Below are 25,593 nucleotides of genomic sequence, written 5' to 3' on the forward strand. Positions count from 1 at the left end.
CTCTCTCCCCCAAGTATGTAACATTCAGGAAAGCAACAACTTTGTTTGAAACAAATGAGAGCTCTCAGGCCAGCCTGCCAGGCTTTACTGCCATGTTAAAATAGAGGAGGCATCAAGTAACAAGGCCTGAACCAGGCTGGTAGGTGTGACCAGAAGTAAGAAGCACAAGGCACAGCAGAAAGAAAGGAAAGGAAGATCTGGCAAAACAGATTGGATGGGAGGTAAAAGGTAGAAGATCCAGAGAGACCCGACTGAGGTTTTGAGACCAGTGGTCACTCTCCACCACTCTGGTGGCCACCAGCCACAAGTGGTGAGGAAACACTTAAAATGTGGCTAGTCTGGACAGAGATGTGCTGTTGGTGTGAAATACACACTGGATTTCAAAGACTTAATAAGGAAATACGTATGTGAAATGTCTCAATGATTTTTAAAATATAGATTACATATAGAAATGATAATATTGGATATATTCAGTTAAATAAAATATAGCATTAAAATTCTCATCTGTTTCTTTTTGTTTTATAACATGATTGTTAGAAAAAAAATTTTTTTAATGTTTATTTCTTTAGCTGTGTAGGGTCTTGGTTGCAGCACACAGGTTTAGTTGCCCTGCAGCATGTGGGATCTTAGTTCCCCGACCAGGGAACAAACCCAGGTTCCCAGCAGTGGAAGGTGGATTCTTAACCACTGAAACACCAGGGAAATCCAGAAAAATTTTAATTACACATGCAGCCTGCACATATTTCTATTGGAGAGGGCTGGTCTAGAATACAAACAGTGGTACCACTTGCAGAAAGAGGAGAAGAAAGAAGAGAAAGGACTGTTCGTAGTGATAGATAGAAGGTTATAGTGAGGCTCAACTACTTGCTTTCCTAGAACTTTGAAATCAGTGAAATAAAACTGTCCTCTGGGAGTTGGAGTGAAGCTAGAAAATCACATACTTGCTTCAAAGCTGAGATGTACAGCATAACCTTCAAAAGCTAGAATGTTTTTTTGATCTAAGAGAGTAGGGCCAAAACCTGCCAAAATGTATTTATGTACCTTAAGGGGGAAAAAAAAATGCATCGGTCACAAGAGGCATTGGTTAGCAATGCTACACGGGAGAAAGGATCTTGTGAAAAGTGACATAGGTACTATCTATCAAAGCACTGTCCGGGCTATCAGTCTGATGCCAGGAAGCAGAAGACCCCAATGACTAGGATGACCATGTATCTCACTGTCCAACCCAAGTCACTGTTGACAGCAAAAGGGACATCATAAATCATTGTGCTGGGATAATAAACCAGGATGATCCAAAGTAAGTCAGAGTATATAGTCACCCTATCTCAACTAATTTATTCTAATTTATTGCTCTCATTGCAGCCTTCTGATCCTACCAAATGTACATGAGGCTAAGACATACATCTGAAAAGAAATTCACATTACTAAACACCGGGATGCTTCTTCAACTGATGTGGGCATTTAGTATCAGGCGTCCCACCCTCTCCCCCAATCCCGTTATTAACAGTACATCTTACAGTCAATGATGTCTTATAACCAAAAATACAGAGTAACTTGGTTTCCTATGTGGTACGACATGAAGGAAAATAGACATTTCTCCAAAGAAGACAAACAGAGGGCCAGAAGGCATGTGAAAAGATGCTCAGTGTCACTAATTATTAGATAAATGCAAATCAAAACTACAATGAGATATCGCTTCACACCAGTCAGAATGGCCATCATCAGAAAGTTTACAAATAACAAACGCTGGAGGGAGTGTGGAGAAAAAGGAAGCCTCCTCCATTGTTGGTGGGAATGTAAACTGGTATAGCCTCTGCAGAGAACAGTTTGGAGGTTCTTTAAAAAAACCAAAAATAGAGCTATCGTATGATCCAGCAGTCCTACTCCAGGGCATACATCTGGAGAAAAGCACACTTTGAAAAGATACATGCACCACAGTGTTCATTGTACAATAGCTAAGACATGGACTCAACCCAGACGTCTACTGACAGGGAAAATGAACACAGCAGATGTGGTACATATATACAGTGGAATATTAGCCATTAAAAAGAAGGAAATAATGCTATTTGCAGCAAGATGGATGGACCTACAGATTATCATACCAAGTTAAGTAAATCAGAGAGATTATTGTATGGTATCACTTAGATGTGGAATCTTAAAAATGATACAAATGAACTTCTTCACAAAACAGAAATAAACTCACAGACTTAGAAAACTTACGGCTACCAAAGAGTAAAGCTGGGAGAAGGGGAGGGATAAATTAGGAGTTTGGGATTAACATATATACACTGCTATATTTAAAATAGATGATCAGCAAAGACCTAGCATATAGCACAGGGAACTCTAGTCAATACTCTGTAATAACCTATATGGGAAAAGTCTGAAAAATAGATATATGTATATGTATAACTTAATTATTTTGTTGTGCACTTGAAACTAACATCGTAAATTAACTATAATACCTTAACACTGTAAATCAACTATACCCTAATATAAAAAAATTTTTTTTAATTTAAATTTATTAATCAGAGAGCAGGAATGCCCTCCTCAACCAGGCAATTAATTTCCACTGGAAAATAACAAGTATTATGATTTTAGAGTTGAACAATTCTTACTGAGCTTAGTTAATTTGAACTGATAACCTAAGATTGCATTCTGAGTCTAAGGCCAAAGTCTAGATCAAGGACTGGGGTGAATTTACTGGGGTCATTCAGTCCCATGGGAACCTCACCTTTACCCAGGAGACAACCTTCTGTACCACTCCTGGGGACTACCACGACTCTTCCCCGTCTGAAACTGGTAGAGGCAGTAAGGCAAGGAATCTGGTTTCAATTTGTGAGACATTAAAATGGAAGCAGTGCTGGAAAGAGAACCTGAATGAGATGCACGTGGGGCACACGTAATCAGAAGAAGAAATGATTTTGTGTCCAATAAAGCTACAGTTTGGATAAACCATCAGTGCCTACATGTAATTAACAAAGAAATTGCAGGAGTGTGAACAGGTTTCTCTGTAAGTACCTGTTGGATACAAATTGGATAGACTAGTGGTGGCTTCCAGAGAAGGCAATGGCATCCCACTCCAGTACTCTTGCCTGGAAAATCCCATGGACGGAGGAGCCTGGTGGGCTGCAGTCCATGGGGTCACGAAGAGTTGGACACGACTGAGCGACTTCACTTTCACTTTTCACTCTCATGCATTGGAGAAGGAAATGGCAACCCACTCCAATGTTCTTGCCTGGAGAAACCCAGGGATGGGGGAGCCTGGTGGGCTGCCGTCTATGAGGTCGCACAGAGTCGGACACGACTGAAGCAACTTAGCAACAGCAGTGGTGGCTTCATGTTTCCAACCTCTTAGGAATACAGCAATCACAGTGATTGATTAGCTACGTCTGATGTTGGCTCATAAGTGGGAAGGGGGTCAGCGGACAGAATTAAAGCACAATGATATTGAAAACATCATGTTATTAAAGATGTTTTCCTTCAACAAAACAAACAATAGTACAACAATATGTAAAATGACAAAAACAATCAAAATCAACTTACTTATTTTGTCCAATTGTCTCAAAATCTTTCACAACAATCTCAAGGGATGATGAAAAATCCAGCGGTATACCCCGCAAGTCAAACTCCAAAATCTGTCCACAGAAAGGTTATGGAGACAAAAAGTCTGTTAAAAGGATCTGGGAATATAATAAGATGCACCAATACTATTAATAAACACTGCTTCATCTTCACCAATGACAATCTTTTCAAGTCCTCAATTCTACAGTGAGACAGAAGTGATCAAATTCTGAACCTGGAAGCTGCTGAGACTTGTGGGAAAGCACACCAGACTTAGCCTCAGAGGGCCTGGTAGCTACTCCTAGCTCCCTGTTTTCTAGGCTCCTTAGCTTTGAACAAGACCAAATCCATCTCATGGGCGGATCTAGACTTAACGCCTACCACAACTGTCGCATGAATAGAATGAAATCTGTATATGAAAAATGCTTTAAGGGTTAATTTTAAATTAATCATATTACTAGTGAACAAAGAGATGAATAAATCTAAGAAAACATTTTATGAATTGCATCAGCCCCTTATTTTTAAGCCCTACCACAGTCAGTGCTGTAGTCAGGCAAGTCTCTCATCTTAAAGCAGTAAATTGCTTTCTAAGGGTAAATATTAAAACAAACAAACAAAAAAAGAAATCAACTTAGCACCACTGATGCCTTTAATAATGTAATAAATGAATTCAGTAAAGCAGTTCCTGATTATGTTTGATATGGATGGAGGAGGCATCTCACAGGTCATATTAGAAGATGCCCACCAACCCCAATGGGTTTGGGATTGGCATTTCATTTAGGTTTGGTTTCAGTTATAAAATTTCAATTGGGAAATTTCCTTGATAAACATATGCATTATAAGAAAAGATGTGTCAGAAACAAAATAGTGTGAGATGGATGATGCCCTGTGGAAAACAACCCCACTCATGTGACCACACTCCTCTCTGCCATTGGCCACATGGATGGAGCACAAACTTAAGTGGTATGCTACCACTAAAAAAAAAAATTAAATTATTGGACTTCCCTGGTGGCTCAGATGGTAAAGAACCTGCCTGCAATGCAGGAGACCCAACTTTGATCCCTGGATCAGGAAGATTCCCTGGAGAAGGGAATGGCAACCCAATCCAGTATTCTTGCCTGGAGAATTCCAAGGATAGAAGACCTGGTGGGCTATAGTCCATGGGATTGCAAAGAGTCGGACACAACTAAATGCATACATGTATGTACTTTTTGTTTTAGTCTTGGAGCTGTGTGTGAGGTGCTAGGATCCCATAGTGCCCACAGGGATCAACCCGACAGGCCTCTGCTCTCAGGGAGCTGGTAGTCCAGCTGGCTGTATTCTGGGTTCCAGTGAAACTGCAGCAGTGGAATTTCCTCTCAACCTATATGAGACCAGCAGGGCTTTTCAGGAAGGCACCAGGAAACTTTCAGTCTTGGCCTCATCCAATGAGAATGAGTAATCTTTATCTTATAGGGATACTGAAACTAGTTAGGAGGGGAACAGGGGAAGAGGTTTGCAGTTGGTGAAGGGGAAGTCTTCATAGCCTGGTAACTTAGCAAAATAACAAAGATATTTATCATTGTACTTTTCCAGAAAGGTTTGACCTAGCTTTTGGAAAAACAATGGGGTGGATGATAGACTTTTCAAAAATTAGTCAGCATAGGAAAATCCTACTCAATAGAAAGAATTTAAAACTTCACATATCTATAAATATATTAAACACTGAACCATTTATAAAATAAAGTCAACAGGCGGAGGAGGTATATAAATTACATTACTTCAATACAATATTACACAAGTAATTAAAAGATTTTCAAATGGAATGAGAAAGGTATATGCTCAGGATATAATAGTAAGAAAAAGATAGGAAACTGTACTCACTATATACTTATTTGCTGATTTTAAAACATAATAAATATATTCACTCAATAAACTTTATTGATACCTCTGAAATGTTATCAACAGTCACTTCTGGATAGTAGGGTCAAAAGTAATTTTTTAAAGCTGAAGTTTTCAAAATTTCTACATTAAGTATGTATTACTTTTATCAACATAAAAAAAATGACTTCCAGACACTCCAAGTATCATGGATTACACTCAATTAATCACATGCAGATATGGTTTTAATTACTGAGCTTCCCTTCTGGGGCTCTGGAGAGGATCTAATCCCACCCCCTGCTCTAATTTGCAGCATAACTGGAAAAGGTCACACAGCAAGTTCATGGCTGCACCAAGCTAGAACCCCAGCCTCCTCACCCTATCCAGGCTCCACTCGCCACACCACCACTGTGCAGACGTCACTGTTATGTCTCCTTGAACTGCTCTGCTGTCTTTGGGCCACAAAGGGAGATGGAGGGGGTGAGGGCGAAAGGGCAGAGATTCTCCTTCCAAATGGAAGGGTTAACCTCTGACCAAAGATGAGCAATCAGAGGTAGCTTATCCAGTGAAACAAAATTGTAAAATAACGAAGATACCTCATTCCAGACAGGGTTGAGTTCATTATCGACTTTCTTTGTTTTCTTTTTCTCATCTGCAAATAAAAAATAAGAGATAGCAATCAATTAGAAGTATCTGAAGATCCAACACTTTGGCCACCTGATGCAAAGAGCCAACTAATTGGAAAAGACCCTGATGCTGGGAAAGACTGAGGGCTGGAGAAGGGGGCGACAGAGGATGAGATGGTTGGATGGCATCATCACCTCTAAGGACATGAGTTTGAAACAACAACAGAACCAGTGTCATTCACTCATTCATTCAAAGAACCTTCCCTGAGGGAAGGTACAACGCCTACATTTTACCTTCATCTGACTAGGGTGGGGACTACCTGAATCAGTTTGCCAAAGTGAACAGCATTTTTGGCCTAAAAAAATGTTTTCCCATCCCTAAAGAGCCAAGAGTTGGGAGACTCAAAATCACAGACATGCCATAAGCCTCTGCTTCTCTCTCACCAAATCCTGCAAACCAAAGTCACCCAGAGCTTGTGTGTCTCCCCAGCTTATTGTGGAAAGTCAACAAAGGTAACCTTTGACCCACAGGTATCCCATTTGATAAATGAGGATACTGAGACTCCAAGGAGTTGAGAAACGTGTCTGACCTCATATGCAGGAGTGGTGCCTAATATAAACCTGGAATTTCAGCTCTGAAGCCCATGCTGCCTTTGCAAGTGATAAGACCCCAACACAGCTTAAAGATTAAGCTAGACTTGCTCACTGACATGAATCTGAGCAATCTCCGGTAGATAGTAGAGGACAGAGGATCCTCATGCCGCAGTCCAGGGGGTTGCTAAGAGTTGGACATGACTTCGCGACAGATTTTTAGACCCCTTCTCACAGACCTAATACAAGGTAATAATTAGTAGATGAATGCTTTCTAGGACCAGCAGAGAATTGGGGATTTTCCTTACTCCTGGATCATTTTTTTCCTGAAGACACAAGGTGTTCTTTCTGTGTGTCTGAGACTGGACAGTATACCTACCCAGATGAGCAAATGTTAATCCAGCTCGTGCTTAACGTTTCCTTGGAGCAAAGTCCAAAGAGCAGGGGCTTCTATTGAATCCCTAAGTCCCCAAATACGTAACAAAATAAAAGCTAATGTTTGAGTACAAAAGGTTTTCTAAGCCTTAGCTCCTCTGTTTTCAGGGAGGAAAAAACCAGTTTTTCTTCCTGTGTGTCTCCTTTACTATCACACAGAACACTCACAACATTCTGACAGCAGAATGTTGCTGCATTGGGCGGGGATTGTTCCCCTACAAAGCAGTTTTCTGCGACAGCAGCTGTTTGTTCCACAATTTGACTCAGTCCTGACACTTTAGCATCAGATCCCACCGGTTAAGGGCTCAGTCCCACAAGACTGCCCCACCCCCACTTCAGTCCAGATTGTCATCTGTGCTTCTAACCAATTGGAGACAAATCTGAGGTTCCTATGACCCCATCATTGGGTTCAATTAATTTGCTTGAGCAGCTCACAGAACTCAGGAGAACAGTTACTTACCAGCTTACTATAGGATTTGATCAATAATATAGAGGAACAGCCAGCTGAAGAGATATGCTGTGTGAGATCTGAGAGGGTCCCAAGCACAGGGGCTTCTGTTACCATGGAGTTGGGGTGCACTGCCCTACTGGTACATGGATGTGCTCACCTACCTGCAAGGTCTCTGAACCCCATACTTCTGGGATGCTTAATGGAGGCTTCATCACATAGGCCTGATCAATTATTAACTCCACTTCTAGCCCTTCTCCCCACTTGAGAGAAGTTGGGGGTGGGGCTGAACATTCCAAACTTCTAATCATGGCTTGGTCTTCCCGGTGACCAGCCCCCATCCAGGAGTCCACCCAGAGTGGCTTCATTAGAACAAAAGATGCTCCTACTGCCCTCTCTTATCCCTTAGGAATTTACAAGGGTTTTAGGAGCCCTATGTTAGAGATGGGGTCAAAGATTAGAACCAGAAATGTTCCTACTGTTCTTATCACTTAGAAAATTACAAGGGTTTTAGGAGCTCTGTGCCAGGAACAATGAGCAGCAGGTCAGGGCGATGTATATTTTTTCTATCATCTCACATGACCCAATTTCCTGAAAAATCCTACGTACAATCATTTCCATCCCCATTTCACAGCTAAGGAAACTGAGAAGTCAAGTAAGGAATTCCAAGTTACATTGCTATTAAGTGGGTCAAGGCTAGGTTATGGACCCAGGCAGTCCCACGTCAGTGGCCATGCTTTGAACCACTCCACAGCTTCCCCTCTACTGTAGTGGAATGCAGGAGGTAGTGGCTTTTGTTCGGCTGAATGTCACATTGCTAAGGCTCCCAGCACACGGCCAGCTATGGGAATAGCCACCACATTCTTCCACGACCTCAGCATAGCAAAGCTGAGGCAGCACCCTCACGGCTAAGCATTAACTTTTCCACTTGAGTAGGCTCCCATCGCCCTGCTGGCTTCCCTTTTCAAAGTTCAGCAGGACTCTACTCATCGGCTCATGCCTGGATCTATCCTGACTATGACTATAGGCTTTCTGTGCAGAGCCCCTCACTGGATTCTGATGTCACCTAGAAGCGGTCCTCATTTCCCCTCCCACACTTCCTTATTGAGTCCACTCACTCTTCCCCTCATCTCACAGAAGCCTCTCAAGCTTTCTCTCTGGTTACAGTACCAGAAAGTGTGAGAGACAAAAAGGAGCCCTGCAAAGGCTGTTGAAATTGGAAACGGAAGAAATGGCTTCTCTCCACAACTGCAGCTGCTCCCTCTAGAGAACGATCTACAGGTGCCAGGCTGTGCATTCTACTTCGGTGTCTCTAAATGCTTACCCTAACCCTGCAAGGTAAACATTCTCAACAGGAATCAAGAAAAGCTGGTTAAGTTGTTCAAGCCACAGCTAACAAGGAAACAGAATCTGCACCTACATCTCCTAGCTTCAAACCCAGAGTGTGTGTTTGCCACCACCGATGCCGCACTGGAAGCTGTCAGAAATATTGACTAAAGAAGATGCACAGGCACGATGTGGATAGTGGGCTTGGGATCCTGGGCAGTGGCCATAGGAAAAGTCCAAGGTCAGGTTTCAGGGTGTCCTAAAAGTGTCCAAGACTGTCTGCTCCAAGACATAAAATATGACATCTGAGAGTTCTTCTGGAGACAGAGTTTATTGTTCTGATCAGATTCTCAGATGAGTTAGGGACCCGGACAAAGGTTAGGAATTTCTGCCTTTGACAGGCATGAAAGGGTTACCATTAATCTCACTGCAGCTCACCACCATGCTGGCTGGCTGCCATATCCTGGGCTTAGGCTAGGGGAGGTGGGAGAATGGAGTGGAGACCTGAGTCAGGAAGGAGTGAATTTGGACCTTGAAGTCATGGCAGGCCTTCAAGAGAGAGATGGGCAACGTGAGGTCCCAGCCAACAGGAAAAGCAAGAAGGCAGCAAATAACTTATAGAAACTGAGCAGAAGCCTTAAGACTGGCAACACTCAAGGATGGTCTTGAAGCAAAATTCCAGTCTCCTCTAAGTCTCTAAGATTCCAGACAAGGAGCTAAGACAGGGGCTCCAGGGAAGCTTTAAATAGAGCCAGCATTTACTCACTTGAATTGAGTCCCAAGCCTGGTTACCAACCTGGGGATCAGTGTAGGAAGGCATGTTGCAAGGCTGTCTTGATGCCAAGCCTGGTACTAATGACTCTCCACCCCCAGTGGGGATTGTTCCAGAGTCAGCAGCTGAAGAGTGTGATAAAGGTCACCTGTTCATTCATTCTCAAACATTCATTAAGCACCTACTATATGCTAATGGAGGGCTTCCCAGGTGGCCCAATGGTAAAGAATCTGCCAGACAATGCAGGAGACACAGGAGAGGAGGGTTCCACCCCTGGGCCAGGAAGATACCCTGAAGGAGGAAATGGCAACCCATTTCATTTCTATTTCCATTTTCTATTCTTGCTTAGAAAATTCCATGGACAGCGGAGCCTGGGGGGCTACAGTCCATGGGGTCCCAAAGAGTGGGCCACAGCTCAGCATAAGGCCTAACAAGGATGTTGCTAATAACTGAAGAAAAAGAGTATAAGATAGTTCCTGGTCTCAAACATTCCGTCAATGTAGTTTATGGGTTACCGAATAGAAGAACCAAACAAATCTTCCTGCGTGTTTTCACCCAGTATAAAAAGTTCCATCGTGTTTTATTTTTATCTTGGAGTTTCCTCCCATAAGAGGGGTAGTAATGGGAATGATGACCAGCCAGGTCAGGGACCTCATAGCTCAGCCCACGGAAATGGTCTACTAAGTGAGTTCTCCCATGACATTAATCAACCTCCTGATTCCTCCATCCAACAAATATTTCTGAAATATCAGTTGCCAAGCACTGAGCAGGTTGCTGTGAGAGATACAAAGATCCCCAAGACCTTGGGGTCCCAACCTTGGGGAGGTAGATATGGCTACAAGTGTCTGATACAGAAAGAAAGCTTCTTTCAGAAAGAGGGGTATAGATGAAGATGCAGATTCAGAGGAAGTGGAGGTAAGTGGAGGAAGTGGAGCCTCACGCTGGGGAGCAGAGGCTGAGTAGGGGTTGGAAGGAACTGGAAATGGGGACCTGGGAAGAAAATGTCACTCCAGATGAGGGCAACAGCATGGTGGGTCAGCCATGGATGGAGAACAAGTAATGTCTGGGGACACTACACAGCCCAGTGGGCTGGAACCACAGGATGTGTAAGGGAATCAAGGTGACCAGGCTGTGTGGGAAGGTTATGGTCACACCGTGAAGCCCTGAATGACAGGAAAAGCATCATTTGGCTGATTCAAGTCACTTAGGAAGGAGGATATTAGAAACTGACTCCATAACTTCAGGAATTCATTATCCAACAGGAAAAACTAAGATTTGCTCAACGAATCTGCCAAGACATACTCCTGAACACATGATTCAGCTGTCTTGAGAACAGAGCAGAAGGGCCGAGTCCTAGCAGATGCCACTGGTGGGGCTATCCCTGTGGAATTTCCTGCCACACCTGGTACCTACGCATAATATTGATACTAATAGTGAGACTCTCCCTCCCAGCCAGGTCTGTATTAAATCCTTCACATACCTCACTTCATTTAACTTTAACTCTTGTATCAAGCCGAAAAAGTAGGCATTGTTAATATCCCCAATCTGCAGATGAGCAAAGCAAGCCCAGAATGTTGGGTAACTTGCCCAGGGTCAGGGAGCTAGGAAGAAATCCTCTAACTCAGGACTAGTCTGCAACTACCCTCCTACCTCTCTGGCTAATAAGGAAAGATTAAGAAGTTGGCATTAGCTCCTAGCTTTCTGGAAAAACCCAGCCCAACCCCTTCCAAGAAGGCAGCTTTAATTTTTTAATCAAGATGTGTCCACATTACATTTTATTGAAAGCCTATTTTCACACATAAACATGTCAGCCAAAAAAGAAAGTACATAAATTCCTGTCTTATCAACAACCACAGTTACACACTTATTCAATTATTCAATTCCATGTCTTTTTTTCAAAGGTCTCAGCCACAGGCACTCATCAGTAGATTAAATTACCAGAAACTCTTTCCCCTTCTTCACACTCCTACCTCCCCCGTTTCCACCTCTAATGTTATGAAGATATGTTTCTTCCTATGGTAAAGAATTAAAAACTTTCAACCTGGAATATAACAATTGATTTAAATGCAGGATACACTCTGGACTCAAAGGCATTCTTTGAGACATTTCCTGTTTTTTTTTTTTTTTTATTAACTACAATTACTTCTCTCTCAGATCTGTGAAGGTCAACACTGCAGTAATTAACTCTCATGCCAACCTCCCAATAAGGTTTCCGAAGAACTGAACAAGCACTCTTTACCAAGCCACCACACCCTCTGGCACGGAAACTTTCCTTTGCTGTCCACCTACCAAACAGTGTGCGGAGCCCTTACTGAAGAGGTGAGAGTGACACCATGACTCCTAGTCTGTATTGGTCCATCCAGGCCGAAAGCACCAGGGTGCCGGCTAATTTTGTATCAACTTGACTAGTCTGTGGTGCCAGTTGTTTGTTCAACTCTCGTCTAGATGCTGCTGTGAAGGTATTTTATAGATGTGATTAACAATGTATAAAATTGTTTTCAAGTAATTTCAATTGTTTTCAAGTAAAGCCGATCACTCTCTGTAAGGTGGGTGGGCCTATAGCTGATAAGCCTTAAGAGAAAAAACTGAAGTTTTCCCTCTCTTCCTGGAGAAGAACGAATTTTGCTTCAAGACTGTATCAGGCCCACTGGCCTGCCCTTGAGGTTTCAGTCTCAAGACTACAATGTCAACCCTTACCTGAATTTCCAGCCTTCAGTTGGGCTGCACCCCACAGGCCTATGAGGCCCGTGTTTGACCAGCTTCAAGACCAGGAAAGAGCCTGGAGTCAGCAACAGAGACATCATCAGTGGTTTAATGGATGGGGGAGCTCACACATCTGAAGCCAGGTCCTGGAGCAATACCCCACTGCATGCGGCAGACAGAGGGGAGGACGCGGAGGCAGTCTTTGCTTCCTGGGCAAAGGCGAGCTTATTAGTTATAGGGGAACTGACGTCAGGTGGTCTCATTTGTTACCAGGGAAAGGAGCGTGTCCCTCACTGCCCCTTTCAAAAGAACAATCAACACCTGGGGCCTGGGGCAAGCACCTAGGAAGGTCAGTCAGATGACTGGGATACAGGTGAAGTAGGCAAGTGATGGGCAAGGGATGTGCAGAGAGCAAGAGAACAGCCATCTTGAGTGGCCTGTCCATACATCTGCCCCACAAATTTCAACCTTGCTGACTCTACAAATGCATGAGCCCTCTCCCTCCCCACTCTCTGCCTCTGCCTCTTTCTCCATTTATATATACATGTATACTATTGGTTCCCACAAAATGGGACCAACTGGTAACACTAAGTGGCCATGGAAGTAACAACATTACAATGGTAACAGATTTTACATCAAAACCATACATCTCATTGATCCTAACAACCCTGCAAGGAGAAAGCAGATATTGGTCCAGCTTTTCTGACTGGACTTTCAAATCAGGGAACTCTCCATTTCTCTGAGCTGTTATCAGGGAGACATAAAGCTCAACCACTAAACTCAAAGTCCCTCTTTGATGAACTAGGGAATTTAGACTAGAGGAGCTCTAAGTTTTCCACCAGGTCCAATAGAACCTGAGTTTTATGAAGTCCCCCCAAGTCCTGACTGGTTAGACTGCTGCATCTCACTGAGATAGCCGCAGGAGAAGTGGGGGTGTTATTTACAAAGCTTCCACATGTAACTCAGGTCTTTGGTGAAAGTGTTAGTCACTCAGTCATGTTCAGCCAGGCTCCTCTGTCCATGAAATTCTCCAGCCAAGAATCCTGGAGTGGGTAGCCATTCCCTTCTCTGAGGATCTTCCAGACCCAGAGATAGAACCCGTAGGCAGACTGCATTGTGGGGAGTCTGCATTCTGCATTGTGGGGAGACTCTCTACTGTCTGAGCCACCAGGGAAGCCCCAGCTCTTTGGTAGGCAAAGTAGACCAGCCATCCATCTAAACTTGACTTCTCATTCAGAAATACTTCTGCATCTTCTCTTGGTCCTTAATTTTGCCCCCTTTGTTTTGAGAAATATTCACATACCCAAAGGCATCCACTATTTGGCCTAAAATTTCAGACTCTCCTTGCCTCCAAGCCTTTCCACACATGGTTAGCAATTATTAAGTGCTGTGAACTAGTCACTGTTCCCAGTGCTTCCCGTGACTGTCTCATTTAATCTTCACACCAACCCTAAGAGGCAAGTTCTATTATGATCATCTCTAGTTACTGAGGAAGAAACCAAGACACAGAGAGGGTAAGCCACTTCTCAGAGGCAACACAGCTAGTGAGTGGCAGAGCAAGGATTCAAACTCTAGAGGATAAAGACACAAAGCAATTTCCAAAATTGGGGGATTAAGATCAGACGGTGACTCCCTAAAGGATGGGACTGTATTTTATTAATATTACTATCCCCCCTGCCAGAGTCATCTCTCCACAATCTGAGCGAGCTGGACTTGATAAGCTCATGTAAGTCTTACGATGCAAGTTGCTTTAGTGATTAAGGGAATAAATGCAAAGTGCTCAACACAGAATCCAGCACAGGGTAAGCACTGAACCACCAGGAACTATTTCTTCTCACAGCACCCAAGCAGCACTCCTTGCAGACTCCAGAGGATTTCCCAGGTGTGGAGCCCTCCCTGGAGGTCAGGGCCCCAGTGACTAAAGCAAGTGGCCTGGGCACAGCCCCGGAGGAGCAATTCTGCCACATGGCTCGGTTCCAGGCCTCTGAGGCCTGCCAGAGGCAGCTGACATGTGGGTAGTGCTCCTCCCTGGCAGTGAGCCTGACAGCTAACAGCCTCTGAAAGAACTTTCACAAGAATCAGAAGCAGGGAAACTTCGGAAAGGGCCAACAGGAGACTCCTCTGTCCCTCGGATCTTAGAGGGACTCAGGGGAGCACAGAGACGGGGGCCCATCCCAGTTGAACTGGCTGAAGGAGCATCCCTGTTTCCCAACTCTGGCTGCACTACTCCTGCAGGAGATGTTGCTAAACGAGTTCGAGGAGAAAGGCGTTTTGGCCAAATGGCAACTGCAACACAAAGTGAGCCTCTTTTGTATATTTCTGAAAGCGTCACTGATATCTGCTGATAAAAGGAAAGCCCAGACAAAAAAGCAGGCTGCTCCACTTTCTGCACCCAGTGCCCCAGTGGCCTCTGGAGCTGCCCTTTCAGGTACACAAACTCTTGGATCAAAGTCAAATCCTGCAGGGAGTTGTGGTGAAGCCCAGTCGAGCAGAGTCTGCTTCCTAAAGGCTGACCCTGGGGTGTGCTCTAGCCCTGCCAACCACCCAGGCTGCAGACAGATGGAGCCCAGGTGGGCCAGGCACCCGGATCAGCTGTCTCAGTGGAGAACTGAGCCGTGTGCCTCTTCGGTGTCTTCGTTTGTGTATGGGAATCCTTTCTGTGCCGGGGGGTGCCTATCAAATCCTATCTAGTGCCTACATAGTCCTACCAAATCCTTCTGAGAGAGTGTTGGGCTGCACCCCACAGGCCTACCAGGCTTGTGCTTGCCCAGCTTCAAGACTGAAGAAAAAGCCCACGGTCAACGACAGAGACTGTTGATGGTTTAATAGATGGGGGAGCTTACACATCTGAAGTAAGGTCCTGGAGCGACACCCTACTACGTGCCATGCATAGTGGGTAGAGCATGGTGCAGTCTTCCCTCCTAGGGATGAGGAGGGAGGGGAGGGTACCAGTTATAGGGGAATTGACATTGGGTGGGCTCATTAGTTACCAGGGAAACCAGCAGAAAGGCATGTCCCTTTGATAAGAACAATCACCAGCTGGGTCCCTGGACAAGTAAATGGGAAGGTCAGTCAGATAAGTTTAGATAAAACAAGTACTGGTCAAGCAGGGGATGTACAGAGAGCAAGACAACAGCCATCTTGAGTGGCCTGACCATACCTCTACCCTGACATACCCTGCACAACCCTTACAATCTTGGTCTGCCCCTCTTTGGCAATATCCCTGGAGTCAGGTATGTAGAGGGCACTGCAACCAAACACCACAGATACAGACAGGTCAGCACTGGTTTTCACATTAGAGGAAAATAATCCAATCTCATGAACAGGCTCAGAGATATGTTAATGGGGAAACATGTCATAGGCTATACATTTTATCACTTATATCCAATTTTCAGGGCTTCCCTGGTGTCTCGGTGGTAAAGACTTTGCCTACCCATGCAAGAGATGTAGGTTCAATCACTGGGTCAGGAATATCCCCTGGAGAAGGAAATGGCAACCCACTCTAGTACTCTTGCCTGGGAAATCCCACGCACAGGAGCCTGGCAGGCTACAGTCCATGGGGTATAAGAGAGTCAGACATGACTTAGTGACCAAACAATGACAACCACCCAATTGTCACACAAATATTGTACATATGCTTTTATTGTTTTAATATTTATGTTGCTGTGCGAGGTCTTAGTTGCAGTACATGAATTCTCAGTTCCCGCATATGACATCTAGTTCCTTGACCAAGGGTGGAACCCGGGCCCCCTGCATTAGGGGTGCAGAGTCTTAGCCACTGGACCACCAGGGAAGCCCTACCTGTGCTTTTAGCAACAAACTTAAAAAGCAAGCAGTGTTAACACTTCATAGGTAGTTATACCCTGGCAATTTCACTAGATAATTTTCTTCACAACCAGAACATCAGGGCAAAAGTACAGCTAGCACAATAACTTTCATAAATACAGACCTCAATTAACAGAATTAGAATGTAACATTCACTGAGACAGAATTTTACTCTCTTTAAAATTACCCTCATCTCCACCAAACATAATCTAATCAAGACTAATTTGTTTGCAAAACAAGTCTGGTCAATTGACCACAACAGCTCCTCCAAACTGGCTGCGGTGTAACTCCTCAGAAGGAGTGTCAGACTGAATTCCCAAAAGGCCTCTCAGGGCCACGAAAGCCACGCCAAAGACCTGCTATCAGGCTCCATCTCAGGGGAATTCTCTGTTCTAGAGGTCCCCAAGATATTGAGATTCCTGCACATGACCGGAGAGTCTTTGCCATTCACCTGCTAAGGCGGCTCAGAACCCAAGAGTCTCCAATTTCTGGCAGAACCAGGCAGAGAGAAAAGAAAAATGATTCAATTCTCCCCACAGGTGTAGTTTACAAAATTGTTGTAAGTCATAACTAACTTAAAGGGAAGGGCTTCCCTCTACCTGGAGAACACAGATCAAAACCAGTAACACTCCAGACAAAACCCATACACATTATAACCATATTCACCAGTTCACTCAATAACCAATCCTTTTGTTAACTTCTATGAAGCCATCAGGTTTTCTATTAGAATCCTTTAATTTTTTACACAGTTCAGCAGTATGATCTGAAATTTATTAGAGGCCTACACCTGTCAAAACATCCTTCCTATGAATCTTCTTGAAGACAAAGCACTTTTGCAAAAGCTTCAAGTAAAACAATGCTGCTGCTGCTGCTGCTACTGCTAAGTCGCTTCAGTCGTGTCCGACTCTGTGTGACCCCATAGACCGCAGCCCACCAGGCTCCCCTGTCCCTGGGATTCTTCAGGCAAGAACACTGGAGTGGGCTGCCATTTCCTTCTCCAATGCATAAAAGTGAAAAGTGAAAGTGAAGTCGCTCAGTCGTGTCAGACTCTTAGCGACCCATGGACTGCAGCCCACCAGGCTCCTCCATCCATGGGCTTTTCCAGGCAAGAGTACTGGAGTGGGGTGCCATTGCCTTCTCTGAGTAATACAATAACGATTCATAAATGACAAAAAAGTAAAAAGGCACAGTTAAACACCTGATCACAATGTAATTGATAAGGAAACAGTTACAAGAGTTAAGATTGATTATAATCCTAACCCTTGAAAACCTCAGTCTCTGGCAAAATCCAAGAAGTAATTGTGCATTTCCTGATTGAAAAACTTAATGCTTCGGTCTCCCTCTTGTAAGCAGGCAAAGGTAGATAAACTTAGACCTGCCCGGCAATTAATGTTCTAATATTTTATCCTATTTGAAATGACCCATGAACACTCGTCTTTCAACTTTAGTTTCAAGCCTAAAATCTTCAAGTCACTAAAATCTGGAGAGACTATTTCAGATAAACATTCCCAAAGTATAATTATTTCTATAGAATTTACCTAAAAGTTATTTTTACTCCTTTACTCTTAAAGATCACATAAGATTAAAGTTCCAGAGAGGCCAGATAGATAATTGACATATAAAAGGCACATGAGGAATACCAATTCCTTCTAGAAAGCTGACTCAACCAATTACCAAAGCCTCCCTTTAATACAACAGCAGTCACTAGAGGCCATTTTTCTATAGATCTCTTGGCAGCCCCCATTCACCAAGGACAGCCCACTGCGTCCCCTCATACTAGCGGATAGCCACCTCAGAATTTCCCCATCCCTTCTGGGATGACCCCCTCAACTTTTGGGCCCCATACGCTCGTGGACGACGCCCACAACGTTCCATTCCCTGTCCTGTATTTCCCAACATCTCGGCACTCATGGGAGTTTCCTCAGTCTCCTGGCTGCTGTGCCAGTTGTTGGGCTGAACCCTGCAAGCCCACAAAGCCTGTTGCTTGCCCAGCTTCAAGACTGAAGAAACAGCCAGAGTCAACAACAGAGACATCAGTGGTTTAATGAACCAGGGAGCGTTCACGTTTGAAGTAAGGTCCTGGAGCAACACCCCACTGTGTGCAGCAGACAACAGGCAGAATATGGCAGCAGCCTTGACTCCCAGGGCTGGAACTGAGGCCAGGTGGGCTCATTAGTTACCAGGGAAACTGCAGAGGGGCAGGCCCCTCACAGCCCCTTTGATAAGAACAATCACCAGCTGGGACCTAGGGCAAGTAGTAGGATGGTCAGTTGTGTGCATAGGGTACAGGCGAAGCAGGAACTGGTTGGGCGGGGGATGTACAGAGAGCAAGAGAACAGCCATCTTGAGTGGCCTGACAATACACTCACCCTTACATACCCTGCACAACTCTTACAATCTTTGTCTGCCCCTCTTCAGCGATATCTCTGGGGTCAGGTATGTAGATGGCACTGCAACCAGATACCACAGATACGATACAGACAGCCACTGTGGTTTTCACTAAAGATGGCTGTTGTCTAGCTCTCTGACCATCCCCTGCTTCACCTATATCTTACTCACCTGACTGACCTTCCTAGATACTTGCCCCAGGCTCCAGCTAGCCATTGTCCTTATCAAAGGGGCAATGAGAGACACGGCCTCCTAGGTTTCCCTGGTAACTAGTGAGCCCACCTGACATCAATTCCTCTATAACTGGTAAGTTCCCCTCCCTCTCTCATCCCCTGGAGCAAAGACTGCCAACACATCCTTCCAGGCACCCGCTGCATCAAGGTGGTGAGTGTTACTCCAGGACCTGGCTTCAGACTCCATTAAACCCCATGTCAACTCCCCTCTCCATTAAACCACTCATGTCTCTGTTGCTGACTCTGGGGTCTGTCTTCACCCTTGAAGCTGGGCAAGGCCTGTGGGTGTGGTCAACAGGGAGGTACTAATATCTCCATTTTGCAAATGAGACTGAGGTTCAGGGATGCTAACTGACTTGCTCAGGATCACACAACTACTAAGTGGGAGAGCTCAGCTTCAGCCCCAAGCCTGCCTCGTTTCCAAACCTGTGCTCTTCATCACCACCTCAGGCTGAGGGTGCCGGTGACCTGCCACATTTTCACCACTTACCAGCTGCATGACCTTGGGCACTGACTCCAACTCTCTATACCTAGATTTCCTCATTCATAAATATTGGGACCTAATGCCCAGAAGAAATGGGTACCAAATCTGGGGGCTCATAATATGCCAGGGATTCTTCAAAGGGCTCTGTATGTCACCTGTTGCTATTATTATCCTTATTTATGCCCACTGGCACAATACAATTAAGGAGCTTCTCCAGCCTCACCTACTAGTAAGAAATCCAGAATCTCCATGCAGGTGTTCTGGCTCCTAAGACTCTTAAACTCTCATACCTCTGCCTGGCATGTTTCTGAGACATAATTTGCTAGTCAGTTAAGCCTGGTGCTCTGCAGATTCACTTCGGACCCTGCTGGAGGAGATAGGCATTCCAAGAGTTTCAGAGGGCTTCCCTGGTGGCTCAGTGGTAAAGAATCCACCTGCCAATGCAGGAGATGTAAGAGACGTGGGTTTGATCCCTGGGTCGGAAAGATCCCCTGGAGAAGGAAATGACAACCCACTCCAGTATTCTTGACTAGACAATTCCATGGACAGAGGAACCTGGTGAGCTATAGTCCAGTTCAGTTCAGTTGCTCAGTCATGTCTGACTCTGTGTCCCCCAAGGACCGCAGCACGCCAGGCCTCCCTGTCCATCACCAACTCCAGGAGTTTACCCAAGAGCTACAGTCCATGGGGTGGCAAAAGTGTCCGACAGGACTTAGTGACTAAAACAAAGTTTTAAAGCAGTTTCAAAAGGGCTCCTCAAGGCCTCAGTGTCCTGCAGAGGTGCACGTAAGAGGCCTCGTTGCAGCGCTGAGGATCAAAGGAGAGAGAATGAAAGTGTTAGGACACAGGGGACACGCCTCTGTGTAGGATTAGAGTCAGAATCATAAACATGGATCCATGCCCTCTGGGCGTCTGACTCCAAGAAACTGTTATCAAGAGAAAATAGTCACAGAAAAGAATTTTGAAAATAAGCACAAAGCTCTGAATCAAAATCTTGCTAACTCCATCCTTACCCTCCTGGGCAATAATTTTAGCTGAATTATGATGCTCAGCCTCAGGTCTCGGTGTTCCATAATTAATCATGTCTTTAAATGAGACATGTGCCATTGCCAGCACTGCACCCAGCCCTCCTCTCCATGTTGAGAATGGCTGTGGTCCCTGGGCTCTTGAGCCAGCAAGGCTGATCAGCTGCTGCAGGTATGAGGGAGACCTGGGAATCGGGGGTGTCTGTACATGGCTGCTTGGTAGTGGGAGGGCCTGGAGGGTAGAAATGCAAGAGAGATGCCAAGCACAAAGAAAGCCAGACACCCACAATGCAGTGGGAAGGCGCCTGGGCAAAAGAGTCTTGGTCTGGGCTTCTGGTCACTGCCTTTTCCTGGTCACCCTGCTTTGGCCACTCTTGTCCTCTCTGAGACTCAAGGTCCTCATCTGTGAAAGGGGTATAAACAATCACATCCTGGACACCTGCTACAGTTATGAAGAACAAACACAAGTAAGCCCAAGAAACGGCTCTACACTGTAAGTGCCCTAGGAGGAGGCTCCTTCCTCAGGCCATGTCACATCTGGAGGCCATCTTAATGTGTCCAGCACACTGGGACAAACTGGAGGTCATCTGGGGCCTGGAACAAGGCCTCTGAAGTCTGAAGTGTCTGGCTCCAAGGAACCACTGCCCCAGGCCCTATCGCTGGTCTGAGTGGATGCCCTCAGGGCTGAATTTGCCCAAGGAAACAGAATCTGGATTGTCAGGTTTAGGGATCTAAGTTACCCCAGGGTAGGTCAAATGCACTAGTTACCCCAGGGTAGGTCAAATGCAGGTGTGACCAAAAGCCAGTGTCACCACAGAAGAGTGAATGTTACAGCCTCAGGGTGGGCCCCGTAAGCCAGCCCCACCTCAAACCTAGTGTGGGGTCTCGAACAAGGCAACTTATTCTCCCCAACACTTGGCCTCTTCAGCTATAAAATGAGGGATTTCAATTTTTTTTTTTTGGTGTGAAATAAATGCATCTATGTGAAGCTTTAGTGCAATGTTTCATAGCTGGTCATCAATATAACCTGCAAAAATAATGCTTCCTTTCCAAGAGATTAAACTTCTTTAATTCTGAATTCACTGAACTCTTCCTGGACCTACAGCTAGACTATAAGCTGCATACATGCAGTGGTCAAGTCTGGCTTGTTTCCCATCCGACTTGCAGTGCTGAGACCACAGCCTGGCCAAGTACACTCTTGACCAAGATCTGCTGAATGAGTTTATGCTTAAGAGGAGCAGTGGGAAGAAACAGAAGGAAAAAAAGAGGGTGGAGAGAGACAGGGACTGCCCAGGCAGTGAATTCCAACAACGAGGAGAGGTAACCACAAGGAACATTTTTTTCTTTTTTTTAAATAATGAAAGAAAGATAAGGGAAGGGATTAAAATAAAAAACAAAACGTAAGTTATCCTATTGCAATGATAAGATGATGAAAATAAAAATCCAGAAAACTAAGGTAATGAGAAGTGGAAACTCACCCTGCCGTTTAGGATCTTACTATTTTATATAAGATAAGAGTTGTGATCTCCACTAATAAAATGGCTCCCACTTGACTCTCAGAGGAACTGATTCACTGAGAAATTATGTTAGCTCTGAGCTTCTGAATCACAGCACAGTCCTAAAGACTTATGTACCCTGTGGAAACTCACCACAGGCGAGCCGGGTTTTGTTTTTTCTTTTTTTTTTTAAGTTCTTTTGTTCTTGGTACACAGTCTTCCTCTCTTAGACTGAGTTCAGATGACCTGGCAGACAAAACAACTCAATTTGTTCAGAGGAGGGAGGAAGGATCATAATCTGACTTGGATATTTAAGGCACACATTGTGTTTTTTCTGTGTAACTACAGTGACCTCCAAGAAGACACACTGGAGGCTTTGGAATCAGAGTTCAGGGTTGAATTCTAACCTGTCTCTGCCTCAGTTTCCTCATGAGTAAAATGAAGATCATAATAATACCTTGTTGCTGCTGTTGTTCAGTCGCTAAGTCACGTCTGACTCTTTGTGACTCCATGGACTGCAGCACACCAGGCTTCCCTGTTCTGGGCTATTTCCCAGAGTTTGCTCAAACTCATGTTCATTGAGTCAGTGATGCCATCCAGCCACCTCATCCTCAGTTGCCCCCTTCTCTTCCTGCCTTCAATCTTTCCCAGCATCAGGGTCTTTTCCAATGAATCGCCTCTTTGGATTGGGTGGCCAAAGTACTGGAGCTTCAGCTTCAGCATCAGTCCTTCCAATGAATATTCAGGGTTGATTTCCTTTAGGATTGGCTGATCTCCTTGCAGTCCAAGGGACTCTCAAGAGTCCTCTCCAGCACCACAGTCCAAAAGCATCAGTTCTTCAGTGTTTAGCCTTCTTCATGGTCCAACTCTCACATCCATACACGACTACTGGGAAAAAACCATAGCTTTGACTATACAGACCTTTGTCAGCAAAGTGATGTTTCTGCTTTTTATGGCAACCCACTCCAGTACTCTTGCCTAGAAAATCCCATGGACAGAGGAGCCTGGTAGGTTACAGTCCATGGGGTTGCAAAGAGTTGGACATGACTGAGCGACTTCACAGGTTATCATAGCTTTCCTTCCAAGGAGTAAGCGTCTTTTAATTTCATGGCTGCAGTCACCACACACAGTGACCTTGGGGCCCAAGAAAATAAAATCTGTCACTGCTTCCACTTTTTCCCCTTCTATTTGCCATGAAGTCATGGGACCAGATGCCATAATCTTAGTTTTTGAATGTTGAGTTTTAAGCCAGCCTTTTCATTTGTATCTTTCACCCTCATCAAGAAGCTTTTTAATTCCTCTTCATTTCCTGCCACTAAAATGGTAATATCTGCATGTCTGAAGCTGTTGACATTTCTCCCAGCAATCTTGACTCCAGCTTGTGATTCATCCAACCTGGCGTTTCACAAGATGTACTCTACATATAAGTTAAATAAACAGGGTTACAATATACATCCTTGTACTCCTTTCCCAGTTTTGAACCAGTCAGTTTTTCTATGTTTGGTTCTAACTGTTGCTTCTTGACCTGCATACAGGTTTCTCAGGAGACAGGTAAGATGGTCTGGTATGCCCACTCTTTAAGAATCTTCCACAGTTTGTTGTGATCCACACAGTCAAAGACTTTAGCGCAGTCAATGAAGCAGAAGTAGATGTTTTTCTGGAATTCCCTTGCTTTTTCTATGATCCAACAGACATTGGCAATTTGATCTCTGGGTCCTCTGCCTTTTCTAAATCCAGCTTGTACATCTGGAAGTTCTTGGTTCACATACTGTTGAAGCCAAGCTTGAAGGATTTTGAGCATTATCTTGCTAGAATGTGACATGAGGACAATTGTGTGGTAGTTTGAACATTGTTTGGCATTGCTCTTCTTTGGGACTGGAATGATAACTGACCTTTTCCAGTCTGTAGCCACTGCTGAGTTTTCCATATTTGCTGGCATATTGAGTGCAGCACTTTCATAGCACCATCTTTTAGGATTTGAAATAGCTCAACTGGAATCCCATCACCTCCACTAGCTTTGTTCATACTATTGCTTCCCAAGGCCCACTTGACTTCACACTCCAGGATGTCTGGTTCTATGTGATGCTTCCTGAAAACGATGTGAAGATGAAATGGATAATACGTACAGGTCTGAGCACAGAGTGAGAATTTAGTAAATGGTGGTGGTGGAGTAATTGGTTGTTACTCACCATGCCGACATCTCCAGAAGGCCTAAGCAGCAACCAACACTTAAAGCACTTCCTACATGCTTTCTCTTTTGTAATTACTTTCCGAGTTTTGGACTTTATCCTCTCCATTTTACAGATGAGACAACTGAGGTAAGAGATGCTGGGAACAGTGAGTGGGAGGACATGGTGAACTCTTAGCCACAGAGGCTGTTCTGTTCTCTGTGTTGTCCAACACAGCTGCCAACAACCTCATGTATCCATGAATATTTGAATGAAATAATATTAGCAATTCAGTTCATCAAGTCACACTGACCACATTTCAGTGATCACTACCCACACGTGTCTCATGGCTCTGTTAGAGACAGCAGATCTTGGACATCACCACTATCATAGAAGGGACTATAAGACAACAATGCTCTAGACAATCAAGCACACAGTAGGCATACAAAGATGTGTCTGCCAAATGAAGTAAAAAACACTTAGTAAAATGATCTATTTTATTCTCACCATAATGACTAGCTGTTCTGACAAAATACGAACCCAACTAGAGCTCCCTTCTAGGTTGTAGCTTCACCTTCTAAATGGAGAACAGGCAATTCTCTGGCAGTCCAGTGGTTAAGACTCAGAGCTTTCACTGCCAAGGGCCTAGGTTCAATCCCTGGTTGGGGAACTCAGATCCTATAAGCAGCACAGCCAGAAATAAACAAATTAATTAAATAAAAGGAGAGCAAACAGGTTCTGCCTCAACTGTCTTCATTCAATTTGAAAACATTTATTTAGTCCCTAAACTAACCTACTAATTTTTCACTTTGCAATGTGCAAAGGTAACAAAACTTCGGGAGGCAAGATGGCATTAAACATCTATTTTTAGTCCAGGTACCTTAAATACTCATTTGACTTTTATAACCTTCAGGGGTAGGTCTTATAACCACTTCACAGCTAGGAAAACTGAGATTCAGAGAGGTTTCTTGCCATTGATTAGACCAAAGCCCTAATATCAAGGTCAGAGGTAGGCTAGGACTCCCCCGCCTTCCAGTTTCCTTTGAGATGCAGCTTAATGGATCCCAAATAGCATGTGGAAACTCTGAAGGACTACACACTCAGGATCAGTTTTGTAGTTTGTGGGCACAGGGATCTGGTATCATTTGGTCCCATCTGGTTCCCCTGGCCTGTGAGATCCTAAACTGAATGACTGAAGGGAGGAGCCAGAATCATTCATTCAACACCACTAATTGGTCATCTACTATCTGCCAGGCACTGAGCAAGGTGTTGAAGAAGGAGACATGGCCCCTGTGCTCAAGAAGCTTCTAGTCTCTGGAGGAAGCAGACAGAAATCAAATAAGCCAGTAAATACACAACTGCATATTCCACTAAGTGCCACGAAGGAGTGTAGAAGGTTAGGGGAGAGGACGACAGGGCACCTGATCTGGGGCTACTCTGATCTCCTAGGATGTTCTGGGGGCAGAAGCAGGGGGCCCTCTGGTTCCAGCCTTGCCCTGGTGAGTCCAGGCCAACTGGGAGACCTGGCACTGCAGGGAACCAAGGCTATTTTCTACTTGCCTTCTGCTCTGCTATGGCTGCCAGCACAACCTTAGCTACACAGCCACTGGTCAAGAGGCCACCAGGCTCTTGAGCTGCTGCTGGGCCCTGAC

At 44.6% G+C, this 25,593-nt stretch overlaps 1 protein-coding gene across 5 annotated transcripts in view; it reads right to left on the bottom strand.

Moving 5' to 3' along the window:
* MYOF (myoferlin) overlaps positions 1-25,593 on the bottom strand; it is a 178,743-nt gene that overhangs the window by 144,235 nt on the left and 8,915 nt on the right. For all 5 annotated transcript variants that reach the window (XM_019952911.2, XM_019952909.2, XM_019952910.2 and 2 more), the window contains exons 2-3: positions 6,018-6,073; positions 3,544-3,635 (exon numbers count right to left, since the gene is read on the bottom strand). In XM_019952911.2, the coding sequence (XP_019808470.2) occupies positions 3,544-3,635; positions 6,018-6,073 (148 nt within the window). The remainder of the gene's footprint in view (positions 1-3,543; positions 3,636-6,017; positions 6,074-25,593) is intronic.

Source organism: Bos indicus, chromosome 26 (genome assembly GCF_029378745.1).
Source record: "Bos indicus isolate NIAB-ARS_2022 breed Sahiwal x Tharparkar chromosome 26, NIAB-ARS_B.indTharparkar_mat_pri_1.0, whole genome shotgun sequence".
NCBI lineage: Eukaryota > Metazoa > Chordata > Mammalia > Artiodactyla > Bovidae > Bos > Bos indicus.